The sequence below is a fragment of the Dufourea novaeangliae genome, unplaced genomic scaffold (genome assembly GCF_001272555.1).
Source record: "Dufourea novaeangliae isolate 0120121106 unplaced genomic scaffold, ASM127255v1 scaffold6, whole genome shotgun sequence".
In the NCBI taxonomy this organism is placed as follows: domain Eukaryota; kingdom Metazoa; phylum Arthropoda; class Insecta; order Hymenoptera; family Halictidae; genus Dufourea; species Dufourea novaeangliae.
This window is the reverse complement of record NW_015373900.1, coordinates 713,339-726,501: the sequence shown is the minus strand read 5'-3', so window position 1 is coordinate 726,501 and position 13,163 is coordinate 713,339. Positions and strand designations below refer to the sequence as shown.

At 31.8% G+C, this 13,163-nt stretch overlaps 3 protein-coding genes and 1 non-coding gene across 5 annotated transcripts; 2 read left to right on the top strand and 2 right to left on the bottom strand.

Moving 5' to 3' along the window:
* Positions 1 to 1,480: 1,480 nt before the first annotated feature.
* On the top strand, positions 1,481 to 3,653 carry LOC107193544 (RNA-binding protein NOB1). The gene is made up of 6 exons (XM_015583012.1): positions 1,481 to 1,678; positions 1,857 to 1,989; positions 2,064 to 2,275; positions 2,361 to 2,808; positions 2,888 to 3,222; positions 3,304 to 3,653. The coding sequence occupies exons 1-6, from the start codon at positions 1,607 to 1,609 to the stop codon at positions 3,562 to 3,564; spliced, it is 1,461 nt and encodes a 486-aa protein (XP_015438498.1). The 5' UTR covers positions 1,481 to 1,606; the 3' UTR covers positions 3,565 to 3,653.
* A 287-nt stretch (positions 3,654 to 3,940) lies between these two features.
* Trnam-cau lies at positions 3,941 to 4,013 on the bottom strand. Its single transcript has one exon. It is a non-coding gene; the product is annotated as a tRNA-Met (tRNA).
* A 170-nt stretch (positions 4,014 to 4,183) lies between these two features.
* LOC107193567 (ribonuclease P protein subunit p40-like) lies at positions 4,184 to 7,758 on the top strand. Of its 2 annotated transcripts, XM_015583040.1 has the most exons (6): positions 4,184 to 4,303; positions 4,403 to 4,547; positions 4,863 to 5,027; positions 6,953 to 7,078; positions 7,152 to 7,335; positions 7,405 to 7,758. In XM_015583040.1, the coding sequence occupies exons 1-6, from the start codon at positions 4,184 to 4,186 to the stop codon at positions 7,745 to 7,747; spliced, it is 1,083 nt and encodes a 360-aa protein (XP_015438526.1). In that variant the 3' UTR covers positions 7,748 to 7,758. The 2 variants fall into 2 exon arrangements, with proteins under 2 accessions (XP_015438526.1, XP_015438525.1); XM_015583039.1 differs by lacking the exons at positions 4,184 to 4,303; positions 4,403 to 4,547; positions 4,863 to 5,027; positions 7,152 to 7,335; positions 7,405 to 7,758 and adding an exon at positions 5,062 to 6,647 and having other exon boundaries at positions 6,953 to 7,016.
* Positions 7,759 to 8,696: 938 nt separating this feature from the next.
* LOC107193527 (kinesin-associated protein 3) lies at positions 8,697 to 12,858 on the bottom strand. Its single transcript, XM_015582993.1, has 16 exons — positions 12,747 to 12,858; positions 12,488 to 12,605; positions 12,213 to 12,381; positions 11,924 to 12,130; positions 11,715 to 11,851; positions 11,331 to 11,652; positions 11,086 to 11,264; positions 10,746 to 11,015; positions 10,445 to 10,663; positions 10,194 to 10,359; positions 9,989 to 10,114; positions 9,823 to 9,927; positions 9,617 to 9,702; positions 9,346 to 9,532; positions 8,946 to 9,036; positions 8,697 to 8,845 (listed from the first exon to the last, which is right to left on the bottom strand). The coding sequence occupies exons 1-16, from the start codon at positions 12,770 to 12,772 to the stop codon at positions 8,707 to 8,709; spliced, it is 2,547 nt and encodes an 848-aa protein (XP_015438479.1). The 5' UTR covers positions 12,773 to 12,858; the 3' UTR covers positions 8,697 to 8,706.
* Positions 12,859 to 13,163: the final 305 nt, after the last annotated feature.

Sequence of the window (13,163 nt, the reverse complement as noted above, 5' to 3'; positions counted from 1 at the left end):
GGCATATACCTACAATGTTAGGATCCATTTTATACGAATCGATCATCGTCAAATCATTACCAACGTTATCGGTGTTGTTTCCATTATTACGATTATCTTTAACGTTGCTGTTAGAACTACCGTTAATGTCTTCTTCGTCGTCGTCTATATAACTGAACGTCACCTCTACCGTTATTACGAATATTAGTGGGTTCCAATTGCAACGTGAATTTATGTATAAGTATGTATATTAGTACACTCGATTCTTTGCGTCGATTTTTATATTACGTTCAACAACCTGTAACGTTACTCAATATTACTACAATTCGAATGATTTTTGTGCTTTATTCTTGAGTACACACAGGAAGGCTAACATTCCAGCGTCTGTCGAAAAAAATGTAGTTAGCGGATTGGAATATCGTGTAACACTAGGTTATTTTTTTGTTGGTTGTCGATTGAAAAAATTTTTCAGTAAACGTACAAGCGTGACACTTCAAAGAACCAAATTTCACAAACCGATTGCATGTTCTCCTAATAAAATTGTTTGTGTTACATCTCAACGTCTTTCTTTTAATCGCGTAGCACGAAGTTTTTTTGGAATAAGACAGGCAGTGACCGTCGATTCAAGTTCAAGCACACAAAACGTCCCAACACACATTAACAATCTTTTGCATTCTGAAAAAGACAGAGCCAATAAGTATCAAACGCATACAAACATATCTCTTATTCCAGTTGACAGTCAGTCTATTATACGAGAAGTTTAATATCACTGTTAACAATTGTCGTTTCTGATGATTTTAATAAAAATTTATTGTTTTAAAGCGTAATGATAAAATTGTAAATGGTATATCTCTATGTACCTCATCCTTGTTACTAAATGGCGCCATCATGCATCCTTGAGCTCGTTTCATTAAACAATTAAATGTGGATTAAAAATTATCACAAGTAGTAAATGTTATTAAATTTTTCTATACATATATATATTTACTATATATATCGTTGATTTCCACGGGATAAGAAAAATGCAAACAATGGAATCTGTAGGGGTGTCGTTGACGATTGGTCCACGAATAATCTCGATCGCAACAACCTTTGCTTCCCTAATCCAGGACAGAGTCTTCAGAAAGGTTTAATTTATTACATCCTCAGGCGGATCTACACTCTCGATCATTCAACAGCCGTTGTAAACATGGACATAAATAGAAATATATTATTCCTATATCCATGGTTGTAAAACACTGAGAATCGTTCGAATTCTCACATAATTTTCTTACGGTTGAGATGTTTTTTGTGACCAATAAAATACAAATTTCATTTGATTCTCGTAAGTATGTAAATGAACGTAATTTGGAATTGTGACAACTGGTTACAGTATATACTTATCTAGCGATGAACCAATCACAATTTTTGTGTTCGGAAGGTTAGTTATCGCGGCGTATGCTACGCATGCTTCACGCACCAGTACAACTGCTATTGCTGCCACTATTGTAGCTACCTATTGTGTTGCTTCGACGTTCATGGATACGCGCACTAACGTTGACAATTAATTGTTATAGGTGCAATTATATTGCTTAGAGTTTAAAGAACACGTGCCTTGTGCACAGATTCCTTATGAAAATCAGTAAACATGAATGAAAATAAGAAAGTGCAATATTTGGTTGTTGATACCAGTGCATTCATCAGGAATGCAGCTTTACAGGTAAAGTAATTTCTATGTACAAATAATATTAACTCATATTATTTGTTATTTTTTTTATGTTATTTGATCAATTTTATATTTACATTATGAAAGTTGAAACTATCATTTTAACTAGTTGAATAGTATTATGGTGTCTGTAGTAACATGGTAATGATTATAAAAAGTTATTTATCTTTAGGACATTGGAGTCAACATAATAACAGAACAAGATGTAGTGAATGAAGTGACAAACAAAAGGCAGTTAAGAAGATTGGTTGTCTTGCCGTATGATTTAGCAATACAATGTGCACATCCTGAGAGCATTAAATTTGGTAATATATTTTAATTCGTGTATAATTAATAGGCACAAGTGCAAAGTATAATCATTTGTATGTTATATTTACAGTTACAGAATTTGCAAAAAAGACTGGTGATTACGCAAGTTTGTCTGCAACTGACATAAAAGTAATTGCATTAACATATCAACTGGAAAATGAAAAAGTAGGAACAGATCATCTAAGAACTGTTCCACTTGTATCTAAAACAATAGATTATAGTATCAACCAAGCTGAGGATCTTCGTACTCCATTAGCTGGTTTTTATATGCCAGGAAAAAAGGTAAATATATAGTTATTTTTCATGATATTGCCCAATTATTATCTTAAGAACTTAATGTGATTAATTGAAATTTTCTAATTTGTAGAACGATGTTGAAGAAGAGGGTAGAGAGGAAGGTGATTCTGAACAATTAAAAGAAAAGGAGTGCACGGAAGATTTTGGTGATAAGAATATAGAAGTAAAATTGGAAAATAGAGTAAAAAATGATGACAGTGAGGAGGAGGAATCTGAATCATATTACAGCAATTCTTCTGTTACCGAATCAGACTATGAAACTGCAGATTCTGATCAAATAGGAACAGAAGATTTATCTTCTAAATTTTTGAAGTTAACTTGTGAACCATCAAACTTCAAAGTTCAAGATAAAGATAACAGTGAACACAATGTTGACGACATTCTTGCCCCAGTTAAAGATGATTCTAATTATGAACAAGATAATACTGAATATAATGAGTATGAAGGTGATGAAGACGATGATGATTATGATGAAGAAGATAATAATGATGATGACGGTAGTGGATGGATTACACCCAGTAAGATGGTTTAATGTTCTTGAAATATACTATGCATAGAACAGTTCTGTAAAGGGCATAAAATCTTATTTTATTCTAGAAAACATTTCTGTTGTAAAAAAGGAAATTGATTCAGAACTTCTAGAAGAGAAACCTGCAACTGTTGCATGTTTGACAATGGATTTTGCTATGCAAAATGTTCTGAAGCAAATTGGACTGAACGTGGTTGCGTTGGATGGACGGATAATCAAACAAATGAAAACGTTTATTTTTAGGTGTTACGCGTGTTACAAGACTACTAGCGTTATGACAAAGGTTTTTTGTCCTGCTTGTGGTAATAGGACTTTGAAAAAAGTCGCTGTCACGTTGGACGATGAAGGAAACCAACAAATTCATATTAATTTCCGGAAACCAATTTCAAAAAAAGGAAAAAGGGTGAGCAATTCACTTTTCACTTTTTTTTTAATATCTCTGACATGAGTAGTATTATGTGTAATGGTGGTTTTAATTTTTTAGTTTTCTTTACCAATGCCAAAAGGTGGAAAACATGCAAGCAATCCCATTCTTTGTGAAGATCAACCAGTGCCTGACCAAAGATCGACGAGACTAGCGCGCGCTAAAAACGATCCTCTACAAGATGATTACATAGCTGGATATTCTCCATTTATTATGCGTGATGTATATTCTAAATCAGCTATGCTAGGTATACGGACAAGAGGATCTGTTGAGTATTGGATGAAGAAAAATCCAAACGAATGTAGAAGGAGACGAAAATAAATACTTCAATTTATACCTTCGTATGTTATATACAATGTGAAAGCACAGAGTTTTCTAAAACATATAAATTAAATATTGTTGTACTTATATATTTTCATTGTTTACTTCTTTAAAGATTTACCTCATTCTGTCATTTTGTAGAATTTCTCAGCAAGGTAAAACTATTTGTGCACTGAACTGCGTATTTCATGCATTTATATTCATAACATGTGCAAATATGTAAAACGATTTATAAAGTTTTTACTTCATTTATAACTCAATTAAACGCTTAAATGAATTTCTCTTCGTAGTATATAAAAATGGGAATTTGCATAAATATCCATAAACATTTACAATAACATTATTATTAAAATAACGGGAATAAAAAGAAAAATATTGCTCCGGGTGAGGATCGAACTCACGACCTTAAGATTATGAGACTTACGCGCTACCTACTGCGCTACCGAAGCATGCGAGATACTTTTTCGCTACGATTTTATTTCAATATAATATAAACGACAGCACGTGGAATAAACTTCTCTCAAATAAACTTTGATAGCTAGCAATACATGGTGCGCGTGAGTATTTTTTGTGAGAATAAGAGCCTTTTAGTAGTGGAGATTGCTCTTTTGTTTTCAAAATGCTAAGTCCAGAAGTGTGGAATTTCAAGCCACCTCAACATTATTTTTCGGTAGAAAAAAGGAATCATAATATCATTAAAGTACCAGACATAGTCGACTCACATTATTTTAACCATTCTGTACGTAAGGAATTAGTTGTAATTAATTCTGTGGTTTCACGAAGGTTATGATTTGAGAAATCTTTACATAATTCGCAATTACTTTTGGCCCTGCGCCAGGTGTCTTTGGTGCTTCCTGACACCGTCAGAAATCCGGATAAATTGCAGACTTGCGTTTCAGAAGACAGCGACTATTATCGAATTAACGAAGTGAATGTACACGATTTAGTAAACAAAGAATTTATCGAGGCTTTTGTTAAAAAAGGTAAATGCATGTTATAACACAAATAGTTAATTGACAATAATATGTTGTCAATGATTTATTTCTTAAAGAAAATTAAATATCATTTAAATATGACGAACAATTGCTCTGTATTGTTTATATGATAAATTATAATGAAAACGTTAAATTACATTGCAAACGATCATTTTTATCTTTACACTATAAATGGAAGTGATTATGGATTAGTGCCAATATTTGAAATTAAGAAATAGTAGCTTAATAGTTTTCTATTATACAATAAACATTTAGGAGACAGAGTATTTATTTATATTATTTGTATTTTCATAAATTTTTCAGGAGAACTGAGCCTCCTGACAATTGGAAATAAAATAGATGTGGATAACTCAATTGCCATTACACCAACTGGTCACTTAATATTGTCACTATTGACAGAAGATTTTCAAACTCTTGGTTTAGAAGGAAAAGCTTCCTTTTTTGACCGTAAAGTGCATACACGTTATGGTAAGTTCCAAGGAGATAAATAAAAGAAAACAAAATGCCAAAAAAGCATCAAGTACCTATGCTAGTGGATCTAGCATTGTATTCCATTGGAGAATTTGTAATTACTTTTGGTAGATACATGACAAAGCTTGTTAGCACAATTTCCAAAACGAATCCAGAACATGGGAATGCTACGTTGTGTTCAATGTTAGAATATATGAAAAATTTACTGAGTTCTAGTGTTCCTAGACACTTGTACAATAGAATGTCTGTGGCAGTATTAACTGCAGTTGTCAATTTAGTGAAAGAGACTAGAGGTACATACAATGACTTTGTTTTGACTACAGCCTTTCTGTCAGAAATGACAGTTGCTCTTCATTTAACAGAAGTAGCTGTAGGTGCACATTTAAAGGTAATTGAATTCTCTGCTTGGCCTAAAATTATGAGACATGTGCTTTACAATAAACTGCACGATATGATTGGCCTCGAAGTTTTAGACTTAGGCTCAGGTTCAGCTGGCTGGAGAACATCAGACATTGAAAAAATGATTATCAATGGAGTTTCTGTTATGCCGAACTTAGTATGTTTCATTTTGTGTTTTGACTGTACAGATAATGTTATAGTGGCTCTATCTCAGCATTGTAAAAAGCTGCAAAAGCTAGACGTAACTGCATCTAGGTCTGTGACAGAGCGTAGTGTTGCTCCTTTGCTTACATGTAAATATTTAACACAAGTTAAGTTATGTAGAACTTCTATGAGTATACCCGGTTACGCAAATCTCTTTTTAGAACATTCGAATATAGAAGATATTGGCAGATGCGATGAATTTGGATTTGTCTTAGAGCTTATTAATCAAAAACAAACTGATGTTAAAAGTACTTTTCACATAAAAATATTTGAAAGTCGAAATTTTACTATGGAACATTTATATCTTTTAGTCGGTATGTGTCCATATATTACAAGCCTCTGTATATTACGTAATGAAAGAATTGTCGATTTAACAATTCTGGCCAGTCTTGATTATTTAAAAGAATTGAAGCTCTTATCTTGTGATTTTTATGCTCATGGAATAAAGACATTGCTGGAAATAAAAGGCAGTACGATTATAAGTCTACACTTGGAGCATGTCGAAGAAATTGATTTGAATGCACTTATATCGATAAGTCAATACTGTCCAAATATAAAAAGCCTAATGTTCTACAATTGTGAATTCTTAGAACGTGCACCAACTTATCCCAGAAAGCTTGCAGTTTCACCATTTCAGTTTTTAGAAAGAATTAAGTGTGTATCAGAACCTGCAAATATGCATCTGGAATTCTTGCTTTCTCATTGTGAGAATATTAAATTTATACAATTAGGCTCGTCGACTGGTATTGGAGATGAAACAATGAGAAGAATACTTTTGCGAAATCAAATGAGGAAGTTGGAAGAGCTTAAAATTCTGTACAGTCATGATTTATCAATGAAAACTGTACAGCTATTGATGGAAAATTGCGATAATTTACGACGCCTGTCTGAATTAGAAAATTGGCAAGGAATATCACTTGCAGAATTAAATATTTTCAGAGAAGAGTTAAAAAGTACTAATACAAATTTGGACACAAGTCCAAGTCTGTCTTTTGCATAATTGAAATTTTGAAGGTGATTAAACTTGTGAACAAATTAAGGAGATATATTTTTATATCATTCAATACAATAAAATTATATAAAAAAATTGAAATATAATACTTCTATTCAAACCTCTATGCATATTAATGGCGCAATTAATGTAATATTTGTATGTTTCTTCTATAGTTCATATTAGAAAGTTTTGACGTTTTACAAAAATGATGTTTAACAGTACTATTTATTAATATAGATATTACTGCATATTCATAAATAAAATGTATATTTTATTATTTTTACTTTTCGTTTATTTTTTTTTTACCGGTAATGCAAATCAAAAGTTGTGACTGTTGATTTAAAATCTGAAAGCTTTACACCTGGCAAGAAGAATTACGAGCACACCCGAACGTCGTTGAAGAAGCATTTTAAGCAGAAATTTGACGTGATAGTTTCTTGGAATCCCCCAGGTAAAATATTTTTTAATCAATATAGATTCACCTTTAATTTATGTTCTTTTAAGGATTTATTTAATTTTTTAAGATGAAAAGCTATGTCCTTCATCAGTAGCAGAATGGTTTCATAAGCATGGTTACAATGTTTCTCTTTGTCACCAAAGTTTTATACAAAGAACAGAGTATTCTCTAAGGATACCAGTACTCTCAGAAGAAACTGACAATAACAAATTTTTTGAGTGGCTGGGAGTTCTCAGTATCTCTGGTGAATTGTACGTATACATTTTTTTAGAAAAATATTTAAAAGAAATAAAAAATTTACGATAAATTAATTTTTTCAGAAAAAACACGAAAACGGATGACTATATAAATACATACACATGTCCGTTACCATCCATTGACGTTGGCCAAGTACAATATTTACAATGGACTGGTTTCTTTACAAGGCAACAAATGATACATTTGTATAATGCCATGAAAAAATATGTATCAACGCAAAACACTTTACCGTGGGGTGCTTTACATGTACAAGGATTCTTGGACAGTCCTCTTAGCTGGGATTTAAAAGAACATACATTTTATACAGATGGTGACAACAGTTACACCATTGTATTTAGACCAAATGCTAATTCTATTATACGAAAAAGTTTAAGTTCAAACAATAAGCCAAGAAATTTTCAGTAACGACAGATTTTGTTGAAGATTGTTCAACAGTGTAAATAAAAATTTTGTACGAGAAAAACTGACATACATTTTGCAATTTATACATCGTTTATTATGATATAGAAGATAATAAACGTTCGTGAATAACATATATGTATTTTTTAATATAACATTATTTTACATTAAGATCTGCAATTAAATAAATAAAAGACAACTGTCGGAATGTGTAATTCAATAATTAAACTAAAGGAAAGCACTTCTTAAGATTCTATAAAGTATTTTAGTATAAAACAGATTTTATGAGCTAAGTTTGACTATGGGGTTTTTAAAGTATTTTTCTCTGACTATAAATGCTTATTAAATGCTATGCGGCAAAAGCATTTTATCGTGCTGTACTGAAATTATGTTAAAAGTAATTATACACGGTGTTACAATATTGCACGTATTAAACTTACAAAGTGGTCAAAATCATCACATTATTAATAGCATCAATTACTTTGTAAAATTACAAGACTAGAAATCAAACTAAGTTGAGCGTTCGTACATAAATTAAATTAACATACAAAATATTATATACTGCATTATGAGATCAAAGTAACTTATCATGTATACAGTTCTAAAGCTTTCAAAAGTCCCTTTGCAAATAAATAAATAAATACGAAGTGATTCATATAAAGGTTACTACCGTTTGTCCGTTTGATATCACTGCTATGAGATCAATGTTGTTCGAGATTTCTTGACAAATAACTAAATACAAATGGATTCTTATAAATGTTGTTACTATGTATATTCGTGTTTAAACTACAAAAAGGTTTAACATATTTCGATCAATTTTTAGAATTGCATTTAAAAATCAGACAAATGAAGCAACGATTACATGTACCATTATGCACGTTTATATAGAAGGATCGTATGATTTAAATACGAATTGAAGTTCTTATTATCATTAGTCTTCAATCCACTATAATGTGATTTACTTTTCATATCAACACATGCGAACTGTCTGATTCGGTAAATTTAACTTTAGAATTATAATAAAGATCTTCGATCCCGGAACCAACAGACATACGAGATTTAGAACGCGCCATAAGTTCACCTAATTCATCAAAATCTTTGTACCTAATATATGAATATAAAAGTGTCAATTTTTATCGTAACACACAGTAGTAAATTATAATAAACATATAAATTGTAAAAAAAATATAAAAAAAACACTTACCTGCTAACTGGACGACTTTGATTTTCAGATGATTCTGACGAATTTTTCATAATTGAAAATCTGTCATCTGCATTAAACGATGCTACATTACCTATTACAAATTTATCATTGTGATAATTCAATAAAATGAAATAACTAATAAATATATGTAAATTACAAATTATTCGTGCCTCACGAGAAGTCTTGCGGGACGGCACAGGGGCAAAGTGAGTACTTACTTCCCTTGTTCACTGATACGCGAATACTGAATGAACTGATTGACTGATGTGTGTACTGTTTCTGGCAATAGTTTGCAATAGAGCCGAAAGGGCGTGTGAAACGAGGTGTGCTCCTTATACTCTGACCAATCAGACCCGGGTTCCTTCCGCGGGACTTCTCGTCAGGTATGCAGAGTACTTACCAGAAGGAAATAACATTGTATGTTTTAAAAGATCGCCATTCATAAATGGTGACAGGCTCTCATCTTCTTCGGGTAACAAATGATTAGCAGTATCATTTGTTATAGATTCGACCATTTCTAACCATTGCTGATTGTGTGACCTGAACTTTTCCACTTTTATACGAGCTGCCCAATTTTTATCACACATCTAAAATTTCGCAATTACGTTAAAATTGATTTATTATATTGAAAGATAATTATAGAAGAAAAATTATTTATACGATATACTTACAGCAATAACATCCAAACACGCATCACATACTTTCCTAATTGCTGGATTTTTATCGTGCATCAGATCTATTAAATACCCAGGTGCTTCTATAAAAAATATTAATGCTTCAGTATACAAAATACTAAAATGTTTCTTATCTTTAAAGTGCATTACCGATTTTACGCTTCAGCATTCTAGAAATATAATCCAAAAAATGTGATAATTACCGTTACCAGTCTCGCGTATTAAATAGTCCCTTGTCGAATCATGTTTGGATATTTGATAAAATACATATATTATTTGTAAAACCATTTCATCGTCTTCTTGTTTAGCTGTGAAAATAATTCTTGTTAATAATTAATGACTACTTCGTGTTCTTAATGTTATACAAACCTTTAAGAAGTTCAATGAGAGAAAGCAATATGTCAGCTTTACATAATAAACGCGCACAATCTTCATCATACGCTGCTGTACCCAAAAATATAACAATCTCTAGGACTAAATCGTCCGGCGCTTTTCCTATTTAAGAAAAACAGTAATCACATTAAAAAAGAAATAAACTCTGAAGACAAGATTTTTATTTGGGTAGATATTGTACCTGGAACAAGATTATTGCGAATCCATGGTATCAAATCACATCTATGAAGTATTTGTGAGTAATCCAAGTCAGGTAACTCTAAATTGCCTAATACACCTATAACTTCCAGGACAAAGTCTTGTGAATCTGATTGTGTCAAGGCAATGGCAAAATCACCCACAAATTCCTAATAGTTATTATTAATTACTAAAAATTATTTATGAATACTCGTATTAAAAAAATAATATACCTTATAATGTAAAATAACTTACAACAAAGCTTTCCTTAGTGGAATCATGCTGAGAAATATTTCGTATCATTTTCATTATAAGAGGATCTTGATTTCTGAATGCTTTTTTTATGAGACCTTGCAGACGATTATTTTCTACCATAAGTTGGGCATTTTTGCTGTTAATAGCTAAATTTATACCAAGAGCTACTAATTCTAATTTTGGTTGTTCATCTTCAGAATTTAAAATCATATTTGTTACCTTAAAAAAATTTATGTTTACAACATGTGAAATTATTTTTAAATAACTATATATATATATATGAGCTCTTTATAATGCTCACCATTTGAATGCATTCTGTATTTGTGAACATAGCTTTCACTTTATCATCCATACTGGCATGATATAATAATCCCAAAATTATTGTTTTATTTTTAATATCACTTTGACCAAGTAGTTTAATTAACTTTGGCAATAAGCCAACCCTTATCATTCTTGCCTTAAGTTTTGCATCAAATGAGAGATTAAACAATAATTTTAGAGTACTCTGTACCAAATCTGTATTGTTGTGCTGTAGAAGTCTTGGTACTTTTTCAATAATATTCCCCTCAGCCTGAAACAATAATACACTATGCATTTATTGTTATTAAATAGTATTTAAAACATTTATTGCAGAATTTTACCATAAGATCTTTATTCTCTCGAAATATAGATAACTTTTTCAAAAATGCAATTACTAGTATTAGTAAGTCAATGTTTGTCCTATCCAATGTCTTGATCAGCATACCTATTACATTCTTCTTGCGCATTTTTCTTTCAACTTCCATATTTTCGGCAATATTTAATAATAAATAAAATGCCACTGTAACACAAATTATATTATAATATTTTTACAATATTGATAATATAAACATGTAAAATTACCAACCTCGCAATAATTGCTCTTGTTTCTTTATTAAACTTTTGAATTTTTTACGACTCTTTTCGAGCTCTTCTTTTAATTTCTTGATATCACTCTCAGTTACAGAAATTTCATTAGATCGTTTTTTAATTTCGTAATCTAGTGGACCATCAGTATTCCAGATATCATCAATAATTTTAGTCTTCTTGTCGCAATTATCGTTCGTACTAGAAAAAAATGTCAAACCAGTGGTATTTTCAAAGTGGCGTCTACGTTTCTCCATATCTTCTTTCCATTGATCATATCGATGTAATTCAAAATCTATTATATCCATACACAATGATCCAATCTAGATATAGAAATCAATCATTAAGCATGATAATAATTTAAAAGTATTCTTTACCTACTTACTCTGTATTCAAGGACAATATTATGAAACTGACTGTATGTTGAAAAACAGAAGAAAATATAGACAATATTTGTAGATAGTTCTATACTACGCCTCCAATCCTCCCTCAGAACTCTGGCTAAAGCACTTAAGAGAGATTCTAAGAAAATAAGCATCAATTACATATCCTATACTCAATCACTATAATTGATCGATAGAAAATGTCTAATACCATTTTTGGTTAATTCATGGAGATTATCAGGTATTCTTGCCAATTGTAAAATCAATGACGACCCTTTGATTTTTCCTGGTATCTCTTCGTATAATAATTCAATGTAACTATCAACATTACTGATGATAGCACGTTCTATTTCCCCGTTATCTGTAGATACTGAATTTGAAGATGCTGGTCTTGAGGGTTGAGAATTGTTATCAACACCTGTATTAAAGAATATAAGATAAGTATAAGATAAATAAAACTGAAACAATAAGAGCTGTTTTAGATGTACAAGTACACTTACTTGTAGAAGTATCATTTGTTTTTCGATTCTGAAGATAATAAATCAACTGTTCAACTTCTCTTTGCTTTGATTCATGAATTAGAGAACATTTTTCTATCACTTCTTTGGCTAGAAGTGATACATTGGTATTTGCATTCAAACTCTTCAACCGAATTATCTTTTGACATTCCTGTAAGTGAAATTGGCTTATAATAATTATGAAAGCTTTTTACGGATAACATACTGATATAATCAACAAATCTGTTACACAATGGTAAACTGTTTGATAATCTTACTTTACGATCACCCAACATAGGATCTCCCAATTCACCCAAAATTAATGCCTCCACATCATAATTAACTACCAAAGCTTTTTCTGTTGGATGCACATCCAAAGTACCAGATCTCACCTTTCTAAGTAATAAAAACACACTTGTTATAGTTTAACAATACATACTATGTAACAAATATATACGAGATCGTTCCACATTTGTGTCAAATAGATATGACAATCGTATAACAATTATTATCATAATTAAGTGATAAAACGCCTACCGTTTCAAAAATTTCGCTTCATCCATTTTGATACTTTATCTGCAATTTAAAAGATGAAAATACACTTGTCTCGTCAATTTTTTAGTAATTAATTCATCTCCATGGAGAACAAACTGAGAGTAGAACCACCGACTACAATTCGTGCAAGATTCCCGTGCTATTATTGTCAGTTGTCAATGACAACGTGACTGAGAACGTGAGGTCACGGAGCCCCCGCTGAAGGCGCCATAGACCCTGCACGGTGAGAGCGTGGGGTCACGGAGACCCCGGTGGAGACGCCATTGATCACGTGGGGTGAGAGCGTGGGGTCACGGAGCCCCCGGTGGTGGCGCTATAGACCCTGCACGGCGGCCCCGGTGGAGGCGCCATTGATCACGTGGGGTGAGAGCGTGGGGTCACGGAGCCCCCGGTGGAGGC

Coding starts and splice junctions, on each gene's coding strand:
- LOC107193527 (XM_015582993.1), bottom strand. CDS start 12,772: ATGGATGAAGCGAAATTTTTGAAACG. Junction 10,664..10,745: donor ATACAGAATGCATTCAAATG/GTGAGCATTATA, acceptor AATTTTTTTAAG/GTAACAAATATGATTTTAAA. Junction 9,533..9,616: donor CGTGTTTGGATGTTATTGCT/GTAAGTATATCG, acceptor GCGAAATTTTAG/ATGTGTGATAAAAATTGGGC.
- LOC107193567 (XM_015583039.1), top strand. CDS start 5,062: ATGCCAAAAAAGCATCAAGTACCTATGCTAGTGGATCTAGCATTGTAT.
- LOC107193544 (XM_015583012.1), top strand. CDS start 1,607: ATGAATGAAAATAAGAAAGTGCAATATTTGGTTGTTGATACCAGTGCA. Junction 1,679..1,856: donor TCAGGAATGCAGCTTTACAG/GTAAAGTAATTT, acceptor ATTTATCTTTAG/GACATTGGAGTCAACATAAT. Junction 3,223..3,303: donor TTTCAAAAAAAGGAAAAAGG/GTGAGCAATTCA, acceptor TTAATTTTTTAG/TTTTCTTTACCAATGCCAAA.